General features: G+C 49.9%; 4 protein-coding genes across 6 annotated transcripts; 1 reads left to right on the top strand and 3 right to left on the bottom strand.

Annotated features, from left to right (window-relative positions):
* Window positions 1–199: 199 nt before the first annotated feature.
* On the bottom strand, window positions 200–13,401 carry cacna1fa (calcium channel, voltage-dependent, L type, alpha 1F subunit a). Its single transcript, XM_029833494.1, has 46 exons — window positions 13,024–13,401; window positions 12,414–12,603; window positions 12,224–12,329; window positions 11,518–11,657; window positions 11,300–11,445; window positions 11,060–11,212; window positions 10,775–10,971; window positions 10,582–10,685; window positions 10,359–10,501; window positions 10,223–10,291; window positions 8,924–8,987; window positions 8,819–8,845; window positions 8,583–8,743; window positions 8,278–8,503; window positions 7,954–8,161; window positions 7,761–7,881; window positions 7,600–7,672; window positions 7,425–7,488; window positions 7,279–7,336; window positions 7,043–7,139; window positions 6,818–6,947; window positions 6,685–6,744; window positions 6,501–6,607; window positions 6,319–6,406; window positions 6,032–6,139; window positions 5,890–5,942; window positions 5,666–5,812; window positions 5,292–5,493; window positions 5,068–5,226; window positions 4,878–4,988; window positions 4,715–4,798; window positions 4,564–4,584; window positions 4,241–4,438; window positions 4,042–4,133; window positions 3,765–3,924; window positions 3,505–3,632; window positions 3,293–3,389; window positions 3,120–3,222; window positions 2,924–3,025; window positions 2,717–2,841; window positions 2,276–2,625; window positions 2,034–2,204; window positions 1,542–1,900; window positions 1,358–1,473; window positions 952–1,281; window positions 200–826 (listed from the first exon to the last, which is right to left on the bottom strand). Exons 1-46 carry the CDS (start codon window positions 13,040–13,042, stop codon window positions 620–622), a joined length of 6,174 nt encoding a protein of 2,057 aa, XP_029689354.1. The 5' UTR covers window positions 13,043–13,401; the 3' UTR covers window positions 200–619.
* Window positions 13,402–13,730: 329 nt separating this feature from the next.
* On the bottom strand, window positions 13,731–16,419 carry LOC101077395 (translocase of inner mitochondrial membrane 17B). Its single transcript, XM_011602742.2, has 6 exons — window positions 16,294–16,419; window positions 15,588–15,687; window positions 15,451–15,514; window positions 15,249–15,377; window positions 14,959–15,069; window positions 13,731–14,871 (listed from the first exon to the last, which is right to left on the bottom strand). The coding sequence occupies exons 1-6, from the start codon at window positions 16,317–16,319 to the stop codon at window positions 14,789–14,791; spliced, it is 513 nt and encodes a 170-aa protein (XP_011601044.1). The 5' UTR covers window positions 16,320–16,419; the 3' UTR covers window positions 13,731–14,788.
* On the top strand, window positions 16,326–18,572 carry pqbp1 (polyglutamine binding protein 1). 3 transcript variants are annotated; one of them, XM_011602743.2, is made up of 7 exons: window positions 16,326–16,429; window positions 16,758–16,908; window positions 17,001–17,112; window positions 17,304–17,404; window positions 17,505–17,696; window positions 17,786–17,843; window positions 18,222–18,570. In XM_011602743.2, exons 2-7 carry the CDS (start codon window positions 16,842–16,844, stop codon window positions 18,370–18,372), a joined length of 681 nt encoding a protein of 226 aa, XP_011601045.1. In that variant the 5' UTR covers window positions 16,326–16,429; window positions 16,758–16,841; the 3' UTR covers window positions 18,373–18,570. The 3 variants fall into 3 exon arrangements, with proteins under 3 accessions (XP_011601045.1, XP_029689400.1, XP_003963598.1); XM_029833540.1 differs by having other exon boundaries at window positions 16,334–16,429; window positions 16,761–16,908; window positions 18,222–18,572; XM_003963549.3 differs by having other exon boundaries at window positions 16,342–16,429; window positions 16,841–16,908.
* A 9-nt stretch (window positions 18,573–18,581) lies between these two features.
* Window positions 18,582–22,572, bottom strand: gpkow (G patch domain and KOW motifs). Its single transcript, XM_003963548.3, has 11 exons — window positions 22,359–22,572; window positions 22,025–22,170; window positions 21,802–21,947; window positions 20,734–20,840; window positions 20,370–20,574; window positions 20,137–20,269; window positions 19,464–19,632; window positions 19,207–19,327; window positions 19,064–19,133; window positions 18,868–18,953; window positions 18,582–18,790 (listed from the first exon to the last, which is right to left on the bottom strand). The coding sequence occupies exons 1-11, from the start codon at window positions 22,559–22,561 to the stop codon at window positions 18,662–18,664; spliced, it is 1,515 nt and encodes a 504-aa protein (XP_003963597.2). The 5' UTR covers window positions 22,562–22,572; the 3' UTR covers window positions 18,582–18,661.
* Between the last annotated feature and the right edge of the window lie 563 nt (window positions 22,573–23,135).

Raw genomic sequence — 23,135 nt, 5'->3', positions numbered from 1 at the left:
CGCAAACAGGCCGGAACAAAGAAGAAACGTTAATTAAGGAGGACAGCGAGTCATTATTGTGCCACTGAAAATAAAAAGAAACCCAGATGTTTTCCAGCTGCAGGCCCACTAAGTCTTATTATATAATTCGCTGAGCTGACGTTTTGCTGAGGTTTTTGTCACATTATAGCACCGCCAGAGGTGGGAAATGTCACACAGTATGTATGATTTTAATATATAAAAGAGAAGAATCACAGAAAGACATTTGAGAAAACACTTTTATTTAAAGCCACACAAAAAAAACCCAAAAACTTTTCTATAAGTTTGTATGTTCTGTATATGTGGGTACGGAACATTCAGTAAAGATGTCTATACAGTATATTTGTGTAAATTAATGTATACTGATGAGGCTAAATGTGGGTATTCCCTGATAACTGAAAACGCAACTAAAAAATGCTGTAAAAAATGAGAACAGGCTATTTATTGACATATTTATGTATGTGTGCGATATGTTATTTGGCATAAATGCATTCCTTACCCCGTTTAACTGTAGAACAGCAAATTTTTGTCATTGGTGTCTCGTTCTTCTCCGCACGCATGCGGATCTACCTCTCACACAGTTTCACCGGTTCTGTCCATCTCAGTATGAAACCACGCAGTTCATTTCGTCGGCCAGCTCGTCCTCGAACCGCGAAATGGACCGAGTGGCCCCGCGCGCGATGAGGTCCGTGGCGGCGCTCTCCATCTCGTCCATGCTCATGTGACAGGCTTCGGCGATCTCGCGCTTGGCGAAGCTGACAAACTTGGGGTCCCTGGCAAAGACGCCGAGACCCTCGGAGATCAAGATCTGCAATCAGGAAGACGTAGAAATCAACCGTTTTCTTGACTGGCGTCTTATTTCGTGATGGGTTGACTCAGAGATGAATAAAACGCTCGATTCGATCATCTAAAATGGTGTAAATAAACACTCACCGACTCCACAAGACCGTCTGCACCTCCTTTGCTCACGTATCCCTGGTTGACTGGTGGGATCCTCATGCTGTTGAAGGTTCTGGCCTGGGTCGGGTACCAGCCAGGGCGGTTTCCAGCAGGGAGGCTGGTGGTGCCATCGGTCCATAGAGGCTGCCTCGTGCCCGTGGCTTCATCCACCAGCATCATGGGGGTGTAAATGAGCTTCCCCCTGCGGCCCGAGGGGTGAGTTATTCCTGGAAGAGGAGTGCAGCCAGCTGCTCCCGTGTTTGCCCAGGAAGCGGACGACATCGAGGAAACGCTGCTGGGCCGGGAGTCGAGACTGTGCTGGTTCTGACGCAGGAGGGCAAAACAAGAAGAGACACTCGTCCGTGACTGCTCGCACGCACCGAGGGGCGCTGTGCCGTACCTGTAAACGCGACCTGGACGGGGACGAATTCCCATGGTAGGTTCCTGGGATGGGAGTCTGCTCATCCAAACTCCTCTGTGGCTTCAGACACTGGAAGTTAAAGGCTGGTCTACGACCTGAAAGTGATCAGGGTTGAGAATAGTCCATCCGCACATGTTCAGCACAGTGTATTGCTGTTTCTCACCTTTTGGGATGGCAGGAAGTAGCCGCCTCCTGACGTTCTTGCTGTCGGCGTAGCCGCTGCCGTTTTCGTTGCACGCGTTTCCGTTCGTGTTGGTGCTGAAGAGGCTGCCGTTTTCACTGTAGCCATTGTACCCGTTCCCGTTGTACCCGTTCCCGTTGTACCCGTTCGTGTCGTAGGGCGTGGGGCTCGTAGCAACGCTGCCTCCATTCACGTTGCCGTCGTTGTAGCCGTTGCTAACAAACTCTTGAGCGTCCTGGTGATCGTAGGCTATCTCCCCGATGCTGCTGGCTCTCTCCAGGTTCTGTCCGTTGTAGCCCGTCTCAGTCGGAACAGGAGACACAACTTCTGGATACGCGTACCTGGAGGAGGTTTAGAGCTTTCTATATCAGATCAGGTGTTCCAAAGATAGCTCATCAAGGCACGTGGGCTATTCAACAAATAAACCAGGAAGAGATTAGAATAGGATCAAAGCTCCGTTTCTTTGTTTCGTACCTGTTGACCGAGGCAGCGCTCGCATCATCACCTTCCCGGCTGTATCCCGCCTCGGTTTCTGTGGTCAAAACCTCCACAGCCGGTTCTTCTACGACAACGCCACTCGTGTCCTCTGGAAGAGGCAACACCTCGGGCGGAGGAGGAAGAGGCAGGTCATTGATGGAGTCCACCCTGACCAGGACAAAACGTTATCCTAACGACTTTTACGGCGACAGTGCCTGAGTGAAAACAGCGGAACGCACCTGATGACAGGCAGGGGCTCAGACCTCACAGGCTGCTCCGTTACAATGGTGACCCCTGCCAGCTCAGATCCGGGTCTATGTTCCATCTCCAGACCCTTCACCTGCTCTGTGATCACTTCCTCTTTCTCTGCTTCGGGCTCAGGTTCCATGAAGATGGCCGTCTGCTGCACCAGAGTGTCTATGGGTGGAAGTGGCGTGGTGGCGGGGGTGGTGTTCACCGAGGTCCCAGCTTCGCTGCCAAACACTTCATCGCCTGTCATCTCCCCGTCCGCCCCCTCCTCATCTTCCAGGTCCGAGGCCATGGCCAGACGCATCTCTGGGGCCAGGTCCTGCAGCGAGCGCAGCCCTTGCTGAGGAGGCATCAGAGGGGGGGAAACAGGGACGTTTGGACTGTTGCAGATTACCGCTGGTCCACGATGTCAACATGCGGCGAAGCCTCACCTGCAGGGCTGCGGCCTTGTCCTTCCGTTTAGATTTTCTCTCCCGCTCTTTTCTCTTGCGGAACTTTTTAAAATAGTCCTGGATCAGGAAGCTGGCGTAGAATTTCCCACAGGTCACCTCATCTCCTGAGGAGAGACATTTTTTCATGCAGGTGTCTTTGAGGAGATTGATTTGGTTTACATGTGTTATTCCAGGAGCTGTGGGCACCTCTGGGGGGAGGAATGACTTCATCAATCAGCTTCGGTTTGGTGCGCTTCCACAGCTTCTTGATAATTATCTTCAGCTCTTCGTTCTGCTGATCTATGGGGCCTGAGGAGGACAACCACGTTGTGTTATCCATGAGACATAACACACAGAGACCTGGTGTGTGTGTGTGTGTGTGTGTGTGTGGGCGTGGGCGAACCTTCAGTCTTGATCTTCAGCGAGGTTCTCACCAGAGCAAACAGAGTAGCGTTGAAGGTGACGGTCCCGTCTGGATGCAGCGGGACGTTCATATCCACCAGTCTCTGCAAAGCCCACAGAACAAGTTCAGCCCGTCGTCCGCGGGTCGGAGATGCGGGTTCGGCGTGGACGTACCTTGCAGGCGACGCGATGAGGACACAGTTTCCCAAAACCGAGAGGAGGCTGAATGCGACGGAGCATGGTGACGACGTCGATGTGCTTTATACGACCGCTAGGAGAGGAAACGGAACCTTGAGTTCCCGGGAAGAACAAAGGGAAGAACAAAGGGAAGAACAAAGGGAAGAACAAAGGGAAGAACAAAGGGACATGAGAGGAATCATTCTCACGTGGCTTCTGGGTCGTAGTCCGACCAGACTCTCTTAAACTCGTCCAGGTGGTGAGTTCCCAGAACCGTCCAGTCTCGTGTCAGGTATTCAAAGTTGTCCATGATGACGGCAATGAACAAGTTGATGATCTCAAGGAGACAAAAAACGAAAACATTTGGCTCCTCAAAAGTTCTGATAAAGAAAAACTTCATTTATCTATACTTGGCGTATTTAAGAGATAAATGACGTCATAGTTTAGCTTCATCTGCAGCCTCACTCACCAGGTAAGCACAGAGCATGAAGAAGCTGATGAAGTAGAGGTAGGCCAAGTTGCTGCCGCAGGTGTACTCCTCACCGGGTTCAATGTCGGATTCTGGGTCACAGCGTCTCCCCGGAAGTGCTCCCAACATAATCTCCTGCCACTGTTCTCCAGTGGCACACCTGTCAGAACACAGAACCAGCATTCTGACCTTCCTGGACTGGTGGGAGACCCCTTATTCCTCATTAAAAGGATGAAGGAAGTGCAAAAATCGGCTCATGTTCCAAAATAAGGCTCACCTGAAGAGCACCAGGACCGCCATGAAGAACGTCTGGAAGTTGCAGTTCCTGTTGATGTTGGTGTTGTCATCGACGGCCACTTTCCCAAACATCTGAGGGGACAAAAGGAAAATCGTGATCCTGCCGTTTTCAGGATAACGACAGTTTAAAGGCACGACTGCCGACACTATATAAGAGTCCCGATCGGCCAAAGACTCACCTGCATGCCGATGACGGCGTAGATGAAAAAGATCATGGCGATGAGCAGACCGACGTACGGCAGAGCCTGCAGGGACTTGACGAAGGTCCAGAGGAGCGTCCGGATGCCCTCTCCTTTACTGAGAAGTTTAACCAACCGCAACACCCGGAACAGACGGAAGAAAGTGATGGACACTTTCCCGCTCTCTCCTTTACTGCCCTATAGAAGGAACCGCACATAGAACCAATGTTGTCACTAATCAGTAAATGTGATCGCATTTATTCAGACGGAACCATGAGAGCAGCCAGCACCAGGTCCATTGCTATTGTCAGGGCTGTGCTCACCTCGCCATGGCCGCCTCCTCCCTGGATCCAGTGTAACCAGTGAGGAGCAGCAGGTGTGGAAAGGGAAGAGACCATTGAACCTCATTAATGCCTCCTTTAACAGAAGATGCTGCTCAGGCCTCTCAGCTAATAAAGGTACTAAAAAGCTCACGCTGAACTCTGAGACGGCGATGTCCAGCACGCTTCCCACCACGATCAAAGCGTCAAAGGAATTCCAGGGATCGATGAAGTAATGCTACGGAGGAAAAAAGAACAAACTCAAAGGAAGAGTCGGGTGACGCGGGAGTTTTCTTTCAAGGGAGACGGAGCCTCACGTGAGCGCGCAGAGCCAGCAGCTTGATAACCATCTCCACGGTGAAAACCACGGTGAAGATCATGTTGAGGATGTCCATGATGGAGGTGAAGAGCTTGGACTGCTCGTAATGCTTGATGAGGAGACACAAGAGCACTCAGACAAGGGTCGGCCTCTCCGGACAGTGAGGAGTGGGTGGTGCGAGGCGGTACCTGGATGGCCAGCGTGAGCGTGTTTCCCAGGATCAGCACAAACATGATGTATTCAAACTGGCTGGAGTTGATGATTTTCCAGAATTTGAGCTGGGACTGGTTTTTAGGGATGTAAATCTTAATGGGCTGAGCTTTGAGGGCGTAGTAGACGCACTGACGCTGGAACAGACAGACGGGGGCCGTTAGGATTCAACGACGAGGCGCAGAAAAGCAGAACCACAGACCTGATTCTTGTTGAGTTCACAGTTCTTGAATTCGGCCTCTCCCTGCTCCCGAAATGTGATGATGACGAAACCAACGAATATGTTCATCATGAAGAAGGCGATGATGATGATGTAGATGATGAAGAAGATTGAGATTTCCACACGGTAGTTGTAAATGGGCCCCCGGTTTATGGCGTTGGCGTCCACGGCTCGATAAAGGAGTCTGGACAAGTGTGAGGACAGAAGTGGGAAAGGTTCAGGGAATCCCCCAGGAAAATGGCCACTTTTCTCGATTAAACGGAAGAGAACTTTTATTCTGAAGGGTCTTCCCTACTTCCTACTCCCGCCGCAGCATCACATGCTTTCCCTTTATCATAAATCGAGCGTCCACTCACTGCGGCCATCCTTCAAAGGTGGACACGGTGAACAGCGCCAGCATCCCGTTCAGCACGTTGTCGAAGTTGAAATCGCTGTTTTCCCAAACCCTCTCCCTCACCATGGGGTGGTTTATGTCCCCGTCTTTGTAGATCACAAACGTTCCTCTGAAACCAGAAACAGGCGACGTTAAGAGGCCGGCGAGCCCAGGTGAGGAGGTGGCGGCAGGTAACTGGAGACTGACTTGCACTCCTCGGGTGTTTGTTTGGCCTCGTCGGTGCAGCTGTAGAATCGGCCCTGCGACATTAAACACACGCAAAAAAGGGCGGCGTCAAGCTGCCGTCCTGGTATCGCCTGTTAAACATCCACAGTTGGTGACTTTGTACCTTGAAGAGCTGCACTCCGATGCAGGCAAACATGAACTGAAGGAGCGTCGTGACGATCAGGATGTTGCCGATGGTCCGGATGGCCACAAACACACACTGCACCACATTCTGCGAAGACGGGACAACACACACTCGTTAGCTACGATCACAAGGAGCCGCCAAGTTCTGAAAGTCACTGAATATCGGATTATTGGACCAATTCTTATACCTCCTTCTATTTGATGATGGTTTGAATCCTGAGATGTCTAAGATGTCTAAGATGAAAGAAATGAGTCGAGACTGATTACCTTGAGTCCTTTAGCTCTGTTGATGGCTCGAAGAGGCCTGAGAACGCGCAGCACTCTCAGGATCTTCACCACCGAAATCGCACTCGAACTGAAAACAGCAAGACAGGCGATCTTCAGCCGTGAGAGGAGTCGGGCGACGTGCCGCCCTTAAAGGCGTCCGCCCCCTAGTCTGATCCACTCACTGCAGAAAGAAGGAGGTGAGCGACACGCCGACGACCAGCAGGTCCAGGAGGTTGAAGGCGTTCCTGCAGAAGGACCCCGTGTGCAGAAACGCCCCGTAGACGGTCATCTAGACACGAGCGGCAGATGTTAGGGTACGACGTGAGGCAGAAACATCGATCCACAAAGGATCCCCGCAGCCGTTACCTTCAGAACGATCTCCACCGTGAAAACGGAGGTGAAGACGTAATCGGCGTAACCGAGCACCTGAGCGGGAGAGAAACCAGCATTCAGACCCGGTTTTAGAAGAGAGATTTGAAAAGGCTCTTAAACATCTTACTATGTTTCTGAACGAGTGGGATTTGATTGGATCCTCAGCAGCCAGGGAGATGCTGCTGAGGATGATGAAGATGAGGATGAAGTTAGTGAAGTAGGGGTGGTGGATGAGGTTGTGGCAGGCAACTCGCAAACTGAGAAGGAGCGGGAGAAACGACAGAAAAGGAGGTTTGATTCACGTTGGATCCTGTGAAGGAGGGCCGAGGTTAACGTGACGCCGCAGCAGTACCAGTTTTTCTTTCCCAGGATGAAAAAGGAGCTTCCGTCAGGGATGGGCACGATCTTCTCTTTGGGCCCAGAGAAATCCGGCTTTAGCGGAGCGACACCTATGAAGAGGTGCAGAGAAGATGTAGGTTTCATGTACATGAATTGAGCTCATGACCATGTAGGCCCACTGTGGGCCCCCCCGTGGGCCCCCCGTGGGTCCCCTGTAGGCCCCCCATGGGCCCCCCATGTCAGGCTCACCCTCCAGCCCCTCGATGGCCCTCAGCTCCTCGTTTTCCTGCCAGTCGTCGTCCTCGTTCTGCACAGGAGGACAAATAATTGAAACAGTGTAAAAACTTTACATAAATGTGCTCCAATCCTCAGTTTCGAGGGGTTTTATTCTGTACCGCAGCATCTTCATCTTCCTTCTCCTCATCGTCATCCCACTCTTCCTCGTCTTCCTTTTTCTCTCTAAGTGATAGAAAGGAACAATTACACGAAAGTGCCTTGTTTTTTGGTTTTTAAAAAAACCTTTTCAGCATGATCGTGAGCCAGAAATCATCGTCTTTCTGCCAGGCTTACTCCACTTTGTTCTTCCCGCCGCCTCCAGCCAGGTTGTCCACGGCGATAGCCAAGAAGACGTTGAGCAGAATGTCTGATCAGAAAATTTAGGAGGCCGTTTCGTTTGCCTGACAACCTGATAAAGATGAGAATTCAACCCAACGACTACAAAAAGAGGATACAGTTGCCACAAACAAAGAGGATGACGAAGTAGATGCACACCACCATGTTGGGGAAGATCGGCCCCCCGTACGCCATGATGCCGTCGTACATCACGGCGTTCCAGTCTTCCCCCGTCAGGATCTGCGAGGAAGAGGATGAGCCACAGGTGAAGAGGGAAATGAATATAAAGTGGAAATGGGAGAAAAGTGTCACCTGGAAGCACGTGAGCAGAGCCTGAGGGAAGGAGTCGAACGTGCTCCTCTTCATCTGAGTCTCGTCGAAGTTAAATTTGCCTCCGAACAGCTGCATCCCCAGCAAGGCGAAGATGATGAGGAAGAGGAAGAGCAGCAGCAGAAGGGAGCAGATGGCTTTCATGGAGTTGAGCAGCGAGTTCACCAGGTCGGACAGAGCGGCCCAATGGCTTCAGACACACAGAGACAGGACAGGAAGAAGAAAGAGTTGAGATATTTCTGCTGACAAGCGCCCCCTGCTGGCCAGGACGCCCGCAGGCTTCCGTTTGTCTAAACCAACAGTCACCGAGTCATCTTAAAGATCCTGAGCAGTCGGATGCAGCGCAGCACGGCGATGCCGATGGGCGGGATGACCTCCATCTCCACCAGCAGCATCTCCAGGATGCCGCCACACACCACGAAGCAGTCGAAGCGGTTGAACAGAGCCATGAAATAGATCTGCAGGCCGAAGGCGTACATCTTCATCAGCATCTCCAGAGTGAAGAGCAGCAGCAGCACCTTGTTGGCGCGTTCTGCGGGGGGGTCAGATGGATGTAAACCACGGGCCGCCGCCCCAATTACAGCCGCCATCACGATGGGAAAAATGCTGACCTTGCATTTCTGTGAGCCACTTGGGCTGCCCGTAATGCTCCGAAGCGCTGGCAACGGTGTTGAGGAACACCAGCAGAAGCACCAACCAGTAGAAGTTGGTGGTCTTGACGGCCACGCGGGAGTTCTTCCTCATGGTGTGATTGATCTGGCACAGCTGGTCGCTAAGACAAGGACAGAAACGACGTGAGGAGATGAGTCCAAGCGGCAGAAACAAGGAGAGGGGAGCGTTCGCTCACCAGAAACTATTGGCCATCATCTTCGCCCTGTCGGAAACGAAAGAAATCACACGTCAACAACGAGGTCGAGGTGACGGAAAACACGCACGTTCTCCGCGGCCTCACATGAGCGACGCGCAGAAGCCGCTGTCGTCGTCGAGGTAGGCGATGTCGTCATCCGAGTCCGACTCTGCGGATCACAACGTTAGACTGTTCAATCGGTAGCGAATTAGCGTGAGGGTGGAGAGAGCGAATGGCGTGAGGGTGGAGAGAGCGAATGGCGTGAGGGTGGAGAGAGCGAATGGCGTGAGGGTGGAGAGAGCGAATTGCGTGAGGGTGGAGAGAGCGAATGGCGTGAGGGTGGAGAGAGCGAATGGCGTGAGGGTGGAGAGAGCGAATGGCGTGAGGGTGGAGAGAGCGAATGGCGTGAGGGTGGAGAGAGCGAATTGCGTGAGGGTGGAGAGAGCGAGGGTGGAGAGTGAATGGCGTGAGGGTGGAGAGAGCGAGGGTGGAGAGAGCGAATGGCGTGAGGGTGGAGAGAGCAAATGGCGTGAGGGTGGAGAGAGCGAGGGTGGAGAGAGCGAATGGCGTGAGGGTGGAGAGAGCGAGGGTGGAGAGAGCGAATGGCGTGAGGGTGGAGAGAGCGAGGGTGGAGAGAGCGAATGGCGTGAGGGTGGAGAGAGCGAATGGCGTGAGGGTGGAGAGAGCGAATAGCGTGAGGGTGGAGAGAGCGAATGGCGTGAGGGTGGAGAGAGCGAGGGTGGAGAGAGCGAATGGCGTGAGGGTGGAGAGAGCGAATGGCGTGAGGGTGGAGAGAGCGAGGGTGGAGAGAGCGAATGGCGTGAGGGTGGAGAGAGCGAGGGTGGAGAGAGCGAGGGTGGAGAGAGCGAATGGCGTGAGGGTGGAGAGAGCGAACGGCGTGAGGGTGGAGAGAGCGAGGGTGGAGAGAGCGAATGGCGTGAGGGTGGAGAGAGCGAGGGTGGAGAGAGCGAATGGCGTGAGGGTGGAGAGAGCGAGGGTGGAGAGAGCGAGGGTGGAGAGAGCGAATGGCGTGAGGGTGGAGAGAGCGAACGGCGTGAGGGTGGAGAGAGCGAGGGTGGAGAGAGCGAATGGCGTGAGGGTGGAGAGAGCGAACGGCGTGAGGGTGGAGAGAGCGAGGGTGGAGAGAGCGAATGGCGTGAGGGTGGAGAGAGCGAGGGTGGAGAGAGCGAATGGCGTGAGGGTGGAGAGAGCGAATGGCGTGAGGGTGGAGAGAGCGAATGGCGTGAGGGTGGAGAGAGTGAATGGCGTGAGGGTGGAGAGAGCGAGGGTGGAGAGAGCGAATGGCGTGAGGGTGGAGAGAGCGAATGGCGTGAGGGTGGAGAGAGCGAGGGTGGAGAGAGCGAACGGCGTGAGGGTGGAGAGCGGCGGCGGGAGCAGACGTACCTCCGCCGTCCTCGCTGTGCTTGTACCAGCCAAACTTCTTCATCATCTTCTTCTTGGCAATGGCAGCGCCTGCAAATGGCGCGTCGTTCGTAAATCGTTCAAATCGTCGGAATCAGGCGAAACGCGCGGCGCTTACGTTTGTTCCCCTCCTCGTCCACGTCCTCGGCCTCGATGAGCCAGTCCATGTACCCGATCATGTCCTCCTCCATCTGCTTGCTCTCCTGGGCCTTCTGGAGCTCCCCGCGCGCCACCGCCTTTTCCCTCTCCTTGGAGAACTCTCTGTGCACACGGGGGGGACGCGGCGTGAGGCGCTCACCTCCGCCCTGGCCACGCCCCAAACGGGGACGGCGGCTACTCACCCGCTCAACACACCCAGAACCAGGTTGATGATGAAGAACGACCCAAAGATGACCAGCGAAACAAAGTAAATCCAAGGAATCTCGAAGCCAATGGCGTCATTCATCTGCGCAGACACGTACAGCGAGAGGGGGCGTCTGGTGTAACTCAGTAGTTCCCTAATTTGGTTCCAGGAACTTTTTCAGTTTTTCATACCCAGTAGAGAACGTCCGTCCAGCCCTCCATGGTGATGCACTGGAACACCGTCAACATGGCGAAGAAAATGTTGTCGAAGTTTGTGATGCCGCCGTTGGGGCCCTCCCACTTGCCCCTGCACTCGGTGCCGTTCTCCACGCAGAAGCGCCCGCTGCCGGCGAAGGCGCACGGCGACGCATCGTCCTCCATCATGAGACCTGGAGCGGAGAAGAGGTCCAACGTGAAACGGGGGACACAGCGCGCCCGCTCCAGCCCGGGCGGGTTGAGCCAGGAAGGGGGCGTCACCGGTGGTGGAGGAGTAGCAGGTTTTGTGCATCCTGCCGATGAACAGCTCCAAACCGATGATGGCGTAGATGATGATGACGAACATGACCAGCATGCCGATGTGCAGGAGCGGCACCATGGCCTTCATGATGGAGTTCAACACGATCTGCAAACCTGACGAGGCAAACACACCACACATGGATGCACGTGCGCCCCCCCCACACACACACACACACACACCAAGAACGGCATCGAGCATACTTGGAACTCCAGAAACCAGCCGCAGGGGCCGCAGCACCCTGAAGGCCCTCAGAGCTTTGACGTCCAGGCCCCCGGGCTTCCCCGCCGCGTGGTGGGCCTCCCCTGGTTTGTGGTCCGTCATGCCCTCGGCGATCACGCTGAACAACCTGCGCAGACGCGCCGCCCGCGTCAGTGAGGGAGGATCCGCCGAGAGGGACGGAACGCGCGAAGGAACGTACCCGACGATGACGATGACGAAGTCCAGCAGGTTCCAGCCGCTGCGTATGTAGGCGCTGGGGTGCATGACCAAACCGTAGGCCAGGATTTTAGTGAAGGTCTCGATGGTGAAGATGACGAGGAAGACGTACTCCACTTGTTCCTGGGAACGGAGAAACGTGGAATTGAGGACGTTTTGGGGTGTTTTTGATGGACTTTCTACCTCCGTATGTTCTTTAGATCACGTGCGTCACCATTAAAGTGGGCAGCAGCTTCCTGACCTCTTAGCCTACTGCCCTGGTGCAGGCTTAAGCCTGTCACACTCTCTTTTGGACCCTTCTGCTTCATGCCTCCAAACTCGCAGCTCTACTTCACAACAATCGAGGCACGACGCGGCTTTTCTACACCACGAGTGCGGCTGAAAGGGTGAGATTCACCAAATTGAGATTTAAAAACTGCAGATATGAACCCAGCAGGCTGTAGGAGGCTGAGGGAACGTGTGCGCTAAACTGCCAGCTTAGCTCCTCGGTGCAAATCCAATAAAAGGATCTAAGGCGCCCACAGGAGGACCTGGCTGTGTCCAACCTTTTTTTTTTTTTTTGCTAAATCACCTAAACTCTGATCAAATATTGTGGCCGAGCTGGTTCCACCGAGAGGTCCCGGTTAAATTGGGAGGCTGCCTTGTTTGAAAAATCAAGTTTCAGAACGTTCCGGCCACTGGAAACTCACCAGTTTGTGATTGGTGGCGTTGGAGTCGTCGTCGGGGAAGGGCTTGGTGACGCCCATGGCCACGCAGTTGGCGAATATGGCGAGGAGAATGAAAATGTCAAAGGGCTTGAGGACTCGGTTAAGGGTGGAACGGCCAGGAACGCCACCGGTCACCTGTGGGGGCGGTTTAAGGACACAGAGAAAAGGATATTTCCACTCCACCAGGGCCAGCGCCGCCATGCGGATGGGGTTGCTGAGGGTGAGGCAGCAGAGGGCCCGGGGGGCTCGGAGGGCAGACTTGTTGGCCTGCATCGCCTTCTTGGCCCCCCCACCTCTTTTCCTGGCGGAGCCAGTTGACCCCAGGGTGTCTGACTTGCCCACATCGCCCACAGGTGGGGCGTCTGGAAAAGATCGAACATGCAGGGTGTGAATAAAGACGTGTGCATGCACGACAGAGGTGCCCCCTCCGATACTTTATCACCCCAGAGTGACCAACATGGCAGCAGCGACCGGTCTTCTGCCCCCGAGGCATCCAGCACCAGATGTGACCCACTTCTTTATGTGCTGCTTAACTAACGTACAGGTGCCTGAGCACCTGTTGGCGAGGCCCCGCGCGCTGGATAAACCTGCCAGCGTCAGCCAAGATTAATAAAGGCCACAAATATTAGCACGACCCGGCTAACAGTACAGGTACAAGACAGTACAAGTATCCTTGTTTAAAAATGAAATAAAAGAGCGACTTTGCTGGATATTAAAAGCCATTTTTCATCACTGCTATTCACTTTGTGCCGACTTGCACCGTCGGCAGGCGCAAATCTCACCTTTCTTTGCCGCGTCCATGTTCGCAGTTCACTCCGCCAAAGGCTACATCCACTCCTCGGACCGTCTCCCACGCGTAATTATCCGCAGACGCACGGTGGGCACCGAATGAGAGAGACTTTCGAGGGCCGAAGCGTGAAAAACGGGCCGTCTGCTGAGGTCATTTCACGTCCGTGCGCGTCGCTCCGGCGCAGGTGCGGGTCTGCGGGGCATCCTGCTCACCCGCCGGGCGGAGCGCACCAATCCAATTAAAACACTTCCAGGACAAAAAAGTGTTTTATTACGGCGATTCCTCTGGCGCACGAGTGGAACAGTTTAAAAGGTCACGGCCGCTTTATTTTGATGGCGGCACATTAAAATGACGAATATTAACAAACGCGTCCGTGGACGCGCGGTGGGCGTGCGTCGGGATTAAGCAGCTGAGCCGTTTAAAAGGATGACAGTGGAAATCTTTCAAGGGGAACGTGGCGGAAGACTCAGGGGAACTCTGGGCTGTAAACTTAGACTGAAAATAAACTGTAATATCAGTGTATTATCATCCCACTGACTGGAAACTAAAGTTAAATAAAAGCGGGACTTAAACATCTTAAAGACTTAAACATTACGACGTTCAATGGTGCAGTTCCGACGTGAAGACAACAGGGGGCGCCAGAAGAACGTTTATATCCCCTTAATTTTTAAGCAAAGATTAAAAGAAAAGTGTCAAATCTTAAAAAAAAAAGGATTTGGTCTCTTTATTTTTTCCATTAACTCATAGGAAATACAATAAACAACACACATTGTCTATACAACGTATTTTCTATCATGTGTGGCATACAGATGCTATAAAACATTTAAACTCTACTGGAAAGTGCCAAGACTGAGATAACAAACTATACATTCCAAGTCAATGTAATCGGAATGCTAATTTCAACACGGTCGTCTACATTTCATGAGACAATAAAGGTTCCACACTTAGGTCTCATCACAGCTGCTGCGTGAGGAAGAAGACAGCGAAGCAAGGAACCTTCCGACACGCAGCGTGCACCATTTAAACAGCTCCTGTCAAAGACGGCACATAAATAAACATGTTCCAAAATAAAAGTGCATGAAAACAAGGATGCAGCATCACTGAGATCCCATCTGAGATCTGCCAAGAGCATCAAAACTTCTAAAACACATAATACTCAGTGGATAATTTAGGATACGAGTTAAATGGGAAGAAAACTGCTCTCGAGTGGCGACGTCCTAATAATCAAGATTCAAACAAGTAACAGAGCTCAGTAGTGGCATAAGAATATCTTAAACAAGACATTCTGGTTTCCTTTTAATCTTTGGACAGTCAAACTCCATCATTTAAAACATTTAAATACGACGGAGGAGCTCAGGAGAATATCAGAGAGGCGGCGTTCTTCCCATTTAGCGCAATAAGACTTGTTGGAACTCAACCCTGGAAACACGTCAACACTTCTCTGATCCTGTCCTGGAAGACTCTTATATAATCACCACAACGTCACAACCTTTCTTCACTATTACAGACCATTCTGGGATGTTCTTTTCTGTCCACAGAGGTGAAGAAACCTCTGCACCTGATGCTGCAGTACGGAGTTTTCAGAAGGATCAACGTTCAACGAATCACTGAAAAAAATACTAAAACTTTGCCCTGAGGTGTGCTTCAACTACCTGAAACCACTGTAGTGACCAGTACGGCCGTCTCCAGGTGCTCCTAAAACCAGCCGTCCCGTCTGGCGTCACCGTAGAAACAGCGGCTCTCGGGCCCGGCCTCCTCTACTGAAACTGCCCCTTTTCCCCCTGCGGATGATCCCCATCGTCTGGAGATGAATGACCGGGCTCTTCTGAAAAGGGTTGCGCTTGAAAAGCAAACAGAAGAATTTATTCATCCTCCACTTTAGATCACAGGAGTCGACGCTAAAAACAATCCTAAATAAATCACGTACGGTTCTGAAACTGCTGCGCCGTATATCTGGTGAGGAGGATTCCGAAACCCTCGATCAGAGCCAGCAGAATCCCCCCCATCATGGCAGAGCCCACCATGGAAACCGGTCCACCTTGGAAGAAGGAGATCACATCGGTTCATTTATTTCCGCTGCGTTTCCCAGCAACAGTCTGCAATAAAAAGTTCTCCGGGCAGAAACGCACATGTGGAACATCTGCAGCGTAACCGCAAATCACTCGTTTGTCTAAATAGGACAATTTGTGGCATATAGGATCTATAGGATCTGCTCACTGCGTGCAGCCAGAATGGCCCCAGTCAGAGCACCACTTGTTATGGAGTTCCACGGGTCCTCCTTCCTCCTCAGGCGAACTAAACCACAGTCGATAGTGGAGAAGAGTCCTCCCCAGATGGCAAAGCTCCCTGCAAATCACCAAATAACAAGCTACCACTTTGGGTCCTGCACCAGAGCAAGATGGCTGAATAACTGCCTCACCGCCAATCTGTGGCGCTCTTATTCTGACAGCATTTGCGCTTCCCCTCAGCCTGTGTGCCAAGCCCTGAAGAACCAAACAGGACTGTAAATTCTCCAAAAACAGACGTGTTCTTTGTTGGTATCGTATGTGGACTCACCAAGGGAGCGTTGCGAAAGCCTTTGACCGCCTGGAAGATGCCTCCTCCGAGTGTACCCATGGAGAACGCTCCTCCACAGTCGTCTACTATCCTCCAGGGACTGAACAAAGACATGATCAGAATTATAAAGTAATATCAAAAGTGTGAAAACCAACATTTACAGCAAAATAGGCCAGATAAAAAACAATTTCCACATAACGTCAAAGTAAAAAATATGTAACCTATGTTGTCTTTATTGAGACAAAAGTTCACCATTGATCTGTTTCAAAATTAATCTTTTAATATTTTAGGCTTTTCGCCTGATCAAAACAGTAAAATTAAGCATAGAAAGCAACTATTATGGCCCACATACTATTATGTTGTCTCCTTATGTTATTTAAGATTTATGACATTAAGAATAAATTTATAACGCTAATCATAAATTCTGACAACAAACACACACCAAACGTAACAGTTAATCGTGATTTAAGAGCTGAATCAATGCTTATTTATTAACCAATTAAGGGACATTTATTAACCGATTAAGAGATGTTTTCGGCTGCTGTCCTGTTATTTTATTTCCACTAAACCAGGCTGGTGCTCAAGTTGGTCAGTTTATATTTCAGTCATTGCGAATTTCCCTATTTTCGAGTCCTTCATAACCTCAACAAGACAGAAATATACATCAGATAAACATGTTAATGTAAATTGAAGCAGAAATGTTTACCAGGGCTCGCGGACATATTCCTCCATGTTCAACGTCCGTCATCCAACTTCTAAGTCGTGCTACGTCATCATTGTGCGCCCGAGTTTAGGAAGGCACCCATCAACGAGGAGGTTTGTTCGAAAAACTAAAATAAAAGGTACGGTTTAGATTAATAGGTTGGATAACTAATGCCTTTGTGTAGAAAATACACGACGTTGGAGTCTTAAAAAAATAAACTCGGGGGTATTTATGAAGCATAAGGGGTATTCGTTCATTCATCCTTGTAGCTACGCAGCTAATGAGCCAACGGTGCCTATTTAAAGAAAGTGCACTTTCCAGGCTACAATAAATGAATGATAACAATAAACAAATAATATCTGCAGTGTGAAGTTCCATTGTGTTTTATCTATTTTCCATTTTCATCTACGCCCTGTATCGGCATTGTGATCGTATTATCGCTCATTCGTATTGTGCTTTTCGCATAGTTGTTGTCGCCATATCATCTGACCAACTGTTGAAGACATCTGACCACGGTTTGCTGCAGAACCCTACCTTCTGTCTCCTGCAGGATGCCTCTTCCACCAGCACTGCTGGCCCGCTTGGCCAAGAGAGGCATTGTTAAACCATCAGACCAAGGTAGGAGAAAACACTCCTCATGTCCAAGAGACATTTTCTCTCCTTTATTCACCATTTCTGCACCTCTTGTGTCCCCCCCCCCCCCAATCCAGAGGTAGACGAGGAGATCATCGCTGAAGATTATGACGACAATAATGTCGATTATGAGGCCACGAAACACGAGAATCTGCCACCAAACTGGTACAAGGTGTTTGATCCTGCTTGGTACGTGTTTCTCAGTAAAATGCATTATTTTACATTCACTTATATTTTCAGTCAACTGATTGATGTTGAACACCACAGTTAGGCAGTTTTTGGTTGGTAGTTTTATCCCTAACTGTTCTATCTTAACTACGATTGATAATTAATGTCATTGGACATTATTCTTTATTACACAAGAATTTTCTTGTCTGCAGTGGTCTTCCTTATTACTGGAACGTGGAGACAGATTTGGTCGCTTGGCTGTCTCCAAATGATCCATCTTCAGTGGTCACGAAGGCTGCAAAGAAAGTCAGAGGTATTAATCTAGTTCTTAAGAAGTAATTAATAATTCATTTGGCCTCTGCTAATCGCAGCCTGGCTGTGGTTTGTTTCCTTCTCTTCACCTGCGTTCATAGCTGAGGGAGGAGAGGAAAGAACCGAGAGACACGAGAAACTGGAACGAGAACGGGAGCGGGAGCGTGAAAAAGAGAGAGAGCGGGAAAGAGAGCGGGACAGGGACAGAGAGAGAGATCGAGAGCGGGACGAAGGGAGGGACAGACGCCGGCCGAGGCGAAATGAAATAGCACCATACAGCAAGAGCAAAAGAGGTACTGATCATAGTCCATCCATCCACGTTGATATTGTTTTAAAAATGCTCTTTATGTGTGTGGATGCTACATATTTATCTTCTTCACAGGAAAAAAGGATGATGAGATGGACCCGATGGATCCTAGTGCTTATTCTGATGCCCCGAGGTATGTTCTGACAGCCAGCAGGCTTTCCCCCACCCGAACCAGTTAAAGGGGGAAATTATTATAAATTAGTGTGCGATTTATCTCCTGATGAGAACATATTTTTAATATATACTCAAATACACAGTAATGTACATAAAATACAGCTTCCCTCTGTTCAAATGGATGTTTAATTTCACTGAAAGTTATTTCTAATTGGATTTTTAACAACAGTAAGAAGCCGCTGGTGCGTCACAGCTCCTCCCAATGAGATGATCAGTTATGAGGGAACTCCTCATCAGATGATTCTTCTGGGCCGTGATTAAAAATTAGACACGGTTCCAGAGTTTTATCGACTCCCAGAATATCTGAATGAGTTGTGCTCAAACTTTTTGCCAACAGGGGCTCGTGGTCGAGTGGTCTGCCCAAGCGCAATGAGGCCAAGACGGGGGCGGACACCACGGCGGCGGGGCCTCTGTTCCAGCAGAGGCCGTACCCGAGCCCAGGAGCCGTCCTCCGGGCTAACGCCGCCAACCAGATCCCTAAAGAGTGACCTTGGGTCGAGGCCTCTAGCAACACAACAAAAACAGCCGGACAGTTTCTCCCCACCTCCATTTGGAAACCAGCGTTTGGTTTTTCCTGAAATGTTACTGCCGAGCTGTCAAAACCCGTTTGTAAATATGTTTTTATATGACTTGTTTGTGGCATCATCATTTGCTAATAAATGAACCTTTCTTCTGTGATGAACCCTGTACCCACGAAGCCTTTCCAGAGTTTTATTAGACAACTGCATGGAGTTAAAATATCAAACGTTACGAAAACAATAATTTAAATTACGGGAATCAACGATCCGCCCCTCCGACGTAGTGACAAATGGTGTCATAGTCCAGCGGGAACACTTTCTCCTCGTATCGGTCGAGCTGAACCAGCGCCCTGCATTTGTTCTTGTCCCTCTGGAGAATACGGCCCACCTGGAGCAACAAACAAGCACCACTGCTTTAAAGACAGTCGGGAGGAGGCAGCGCACCTGTACAGCCGCTCTGCTTACCTGTCCCCTCTGCTCACCCAGGACAACCATGATGGATTCATTGTCACCTTTTGGGACGATCGTTTCCAACATTTCCTGTTTCACATCTGACGGGAACACACAGGTTACTTTATGGCCACTATAAAGGTCTATTTAACATCAAAGCAAAGCGGAAAGAACCAAACCCAGGTGGGTCCCAGGTGCACCGGCGACTCACCGTCTACGAGTCGACCCTCTTGGGTTCGACACACGCAGGAAGTCGGCGTCAGGACGTCCTCCACAAACATCTAAGGGGGTGATAAAACCAGCTCGATTACAACCCTAAGCAGCAGCTGAAGCTCACGGTGTTTCCGTCACTACCTTTGAGTTGTAGTATTTGCCTCCTTTGAAATCTCTGTCGATGAACCGAACCTTCAAATCTCTCTGAAGCCAAGAAGGAGGAGCTGGTGGTTTCCGTGTTTCTTTCTCTGGATGTTTTTCTCTATAAAACACAAGCACAGATTTCAAAGATGTGTTATTGTTCCGACTAAAACTCAAAAATATGAGATTTCTGACTCTCTACACTTCGTACCAAACAAAATGTGTTTTCTATTAAACCCAGGTTAGTGCATCTTTACCTTTTAATGGGAATAGATCTGTCCGGACTCGACTCTCTTTGCTTCCTCTTCTTCTCATCTTTTCTTTGGTGTTTTTCTGAAGAATTGTGTTTCCCCTCATGTCCATCGCTTCTTTCTTTCTCCTCACATCTTTTTGGATCCTTTACTTTCTCAGCTTTGCTGAAATGACCTGTTAATGAACAAACCTTGTGAATGGATTTTATGCCAAAAAGCTCAAAAATAAACAAGAGTTGTCTCAAATGTTTGACCTATGAATGCTGATGATGGGCGAGGCAACTAATCACCCTGACAGATTCATTTTTTGATATTTACTATCAGAATAGCAACCAGTAACTGACAGATAGACAAAAGCCACATTTCTGGTCGCATTAATGGTTTTCAGTGTTTACACTGACAGCTTTATTCTGAAACAAACGTGTCCGGTACAAGTGGACCTCTGCCGGCATTACGCGTTCCCTGTGTTGGCCTGCAGGGGGCAGTGATGCGCATGATGAACGCACATGTGGTGCATCTCTGATAGTTTCCTCTAAGAGTCATTAAACAGGCTGAAATACATTACTGTCGCCTCATTCTATGCCAATAGTTTAAATGTGCAAACATACACTGTGACTATCTAGATGTGTTGCTACTCTCTTAAAGTGTCACTGAACCACAAACATCCCGATTTACTTACTGAGGTCTTTGCTGTATCTGTCATATTCTTTGCGGCCAACTAATTTAACGATATACTGGCTGATGTCCACAGTCCTGCCACCAATAGCCAGTCTCACCACCACACGAGCGTTGTCTGGATAAACACCCTCAATCTGCCGCACAGCAGAGATTTGGTTAGTAGAGAGTTGATGCACACTGAAGATGTTTCAAGCCACTCTGGCCTGGTAAAAACTCAACTCAGATCAACTCTACCTTGCCATATTTGTCCTTATGTGGCCCCGATTCCACAAGCACACAGCTGCCTGGGCCCATTACTAGCTCCTCCTCCTTGACCCGCTCGTCACCTGGCTTCGGGGGCTGCTTGCGTTTGCTGGGCTCCAGGTCCTTTATCAGCGAACGGTCGGCCCCGAGACCCAAACCCTTCGGTCGGACCTGATGTTCAACCGCCGTGACATGTCTGTGGATCAACATTACATCAGGATAAAGCGGGCGCGCGACGTCTCCATACAGTCTAAAAGACTGCAGTCTTTCCCATCCCATCCAATTTCACAGCACAAGGTGGTTCTTAAATGTTTGAGCCCACTTCGATGTTGAAGAACTCCCGCGTATCACTTACTGTTGAAAGGTGCGTCCAATTCCTTCCGATTTGTTCCAGCCCATTCCCCTGATCATAGCGTAGCCGTAGGCCTCAACAGGAACTTGCTCATAATCTGCCTCTGCTGACTTCAACACACACAAAGATTAGCGTGGGCATCGGACACAATCAAACAAAGACACCGTTTAGGAGAATCTCTAGAAGGGATAAATTATGTTCTGAAAAACAGGCACGCGCAAAAACGTCAGCGACAGCCGACTGTCAGAGGGAAACGGGCCGTGATGGCTGTCTTAGTCAGCCTTTTGGCTTCGGGCTGTCAGACTCAGATAACCACTGTCACCAGGCAGAAGCCCTCATCTGAGCCACGTCTCGACTCATCGACACTGAAGGCTTCGCTTTGAGGGAAACTCTGAGCGTCCGCGTTCTCAGCGAAGACTGGATTAAAATGAGCTGTGGGGCAGACTGAGCACGTTGGCGTCCACTCTCACATCGACGGAGCTTGGGAGCAAATAATGGATGACAGTGACGAGAGGGAGTGGCAGAAATAAAAGAAGCAGGGCCGTCACTGGCTGTCCCCGTGTCTCTGGGGAAAATGCCCACGCTTGAGTTTGAGCTTTACCCCAAAAGTCCACTGTATCCTGCAAATCTTTATGCACAGCAGGGATTTATTTTATTCATCTGACTGCCACAATTCTCACACATTCACATTTCAGTCAAAACACTCATCCAAGCATTTTGTTCCAACTTGCTTAAGGATCCGGGACTTTAATTTAGCTGTACTCTCACTACAGCATCAAAGGAATCAGCTCAAACACCAAAAGTTGAGATGTACTCTTTAGACAGACAAGGAAACGGCGTGATGAATGTTCACGTTTCCTTGCTTTAGGGCATCAGCGACCCTCAAATACAGGTTTCCTGAGTTCAGATTGCTGCTCCAGCGCAAAAGGAGCAATTCCATGAGCTTTCATGTACATATATGTGTATACTATCTACCAATGTCCCCAGAAAACAACTTAAAGTCCAATCATGGCAAACTGTATCGCAACGAAGCTTTACGAAGGATCGGAACTCAGTGATTTGTGTACTTACAGATTCAGGCCGTAGATCTACCTTGATATGGTCCCCATCTTCAAAGCCTTCTGGCACTTTATTCTGCATCAACAAGGGAATGTTTAAGTTCAGGAGCTTCTCTGGCTGGGGGCCGTTCTGCCACTCCTCAAGTTGCCTCCGGGAGTCTAGAAACGAGGGCACGGTAGCATCAGCCGACCAAACAAGACACAGGAGATCAGCCGCATCTTCCAAATGGTCTCACCTTCAATAAGCTCTTTGACAGCCTGGGAGTCCACAGAATTGTGGTCCTGGGCTGTTTTCTCCCCATCTCCCTCACTCTGTCCTTGTTTGTGCCAGCGGTTCTTCACAATCAGAGGGATGATGAGCTCCTTGGGCTTCTCTGATGAACTGCAGCAAGGTTCAGTTCATCAGCATGACAGCAAAAGACAAACTAAATAGATTTCTGTGCAGTTAATCCGGATGCGCCAGCAACAACTAGTATGTGACAAGAACAGCTACTTTACATCGGGGAGTTAATTACATGCATCAAACCAGCACTTACGTCACGGCGATTAGCATTAGCATTTGACTCATACCTTTGCAGTAGGCGTTTATCAACTCCGGTTAAGTATTCTTTTTCGTCTTTATTGGATGAGACGTCGGCACCGGAAGATTTAAATTTGCTAATTGTCTTGGTGAAGCCGAATGAAACGGCTGCGGGTTTTCTTTCTTCTTGGTCCTCTAGTGCCAGAACACTCTCACCGTTGGACGCCATTTCTGCGGGAAAGACGCAGTGCATGATGGGAAACAAGCCACACCCCCACATCCGTCAAACAGGAAGTTGCTTTTCTTTTCTTTTTTTTTAACTAGACCAAGGCGTCTGTTGGACTGTTAGCAAAATAACTCAAAAATTTATCAACGCATTTTGATGAAATTTTCAGCAAATGTTGATGATGTTTCAAGGAACAGCTGCTTGAATTTTGGTGATGTTCTGTGGATTCCAAAGTGACATTGACCTTTAATCAGCCAAACCCAAGGAGCTTTCATCATAAAGCATCCTATGTTGGTTGCAGTCTTTTAAAATAGTCATTCACAGAAGTAAGGCAATCTTCACATTGGAAGGTCGTGCAAATACATTGGTCACAGAATAAAAGCTTTCTGCTTGTTCTGGACTTTTGTTAAATTCGTGAAATGAATGAGACTGAGGAGAAAAGGGGTTTTTCTCTGTATTTAAGAAGGAATTTGTGGACCATCTCATTGCCAGAGTGTTGAAAACCAAGTTACTCTTAGCATCCATGGTGATGCCAAACACAGCGCTGGTTATTATGAGAGGAGAGATTTTATAACAAAGATCATCAGCCTTATTAATTTCA

The sequence above is a fragment of the Takifugu rubripes genome, chromosome 3 (genome assembly GCF_901000725.2).
Source record: "Takifugu rubripes chromosome 3, fTakRub1.2, whole genome shotgun sequence".
Classification (NCBI taxonomy): domain Eukaryota; kingdom Metazoa; phylum Chordata; class Actinopteri; order Tetraodontiformes; family Tetraodontidae; genus Takifugu; species Takifugu rubripes.
This window is presented reverse-complemented; position numbering and strand designations above follow the sequence as displayed.

What these genes read in the sequence shown, in the direction of transcription:
- cacna1fa (XM_029833494.1), bottom strand. An exon ending in GTTCTGGGTGTGTTGAGCGG is followed by an intron (nt 10,502 to 10,581) that starts GTGAGTAGCCGC and finishes CCGTGTGCACAG; the next exon opens with AGAGTTCTCCAAGGAGAGGG. An exon ending in TCGCCGTCTCAGAGTTCAGC is followed by an intron (nt 4,585 to 4,714) that starts GTGAGCTTTTTA and finishes CACTGGATCCAG; the next exon opens with GGAGGAGGCGGCCATGGCGA.
- LOC101077395 (XM_011602742.2), bottom strand. Translation starts at nt 16,319, where the DNA reads ATGGAGGAATATGTCCGCGAGCCCTG. An exon ending in AAGAGCGCCACAGATTGGCG is followed by an intron (nt 15,378 to 15,450) that starts GTGAGGCAGTTA and finishes GGTGATTTGCAG; the next exon opens with GGAGCTTTGCCATCTGGGGA. An exon ending in GGCGCAGCAGTTTCAGAACC is followed by an intron (nt 14,872 to 14,958) that starts GTACGTGATTTA and finishes TTGCTTTTCAAG; the next exon opens with CGCAACCCTTTTCAGAAGAG.
- pqbp1 (XM_029833540.1), top strand. Translation starts at nt 16,842, where the DNA reads ATGCCTCTTCCACCAGCACTGCTGGCCCGCTTGGCCAAGAGAGGCATT. An exon ending in AAGGTGTTTGATCCTGCTTG is followed by an intron (nt 17,113 to 17,303) that starts GTACGTGTTTCT and finishes TCTTGTCTGCAG; the next exon opens with TGGTCTTCCTTATTACTGGA. An exon ending in GCTTATTCTGATGCCCCGAG is followed by an intron (nt 17,844 to 18,221) that starts GTATGTTCTGAC and finishes TTTTGCCAACAG; the next exon opens with GGGCTCGTGGTCGAGTGGTC.
- gpkow (XM_003963548.3), bottom strand. Translation starts at nt 22,561, where the DNA reads ATGCACTGCGTCTTTCCCGCAGAAATGGCGTCCAACGGTGAGAGTGTT. An exon ending in TGTCAAAGAGCTTATTGAAG is followed by an intron (nt 21,948 to 22,024) that starts GTGAGACCATTT and finishes CCTCGTTTCTAG; the next exon opens with ACTCCCGGAGGCAACTTGAG. An exon ending in AGATCTATTCCCATTAAAAG is followed by an intron (nt 19,328 to 19,463) that starts GTAAAGATGCAC and finishes TGTGTTTTATAG; the next exon opens with AGAAAAACATCCAGAGAAAG.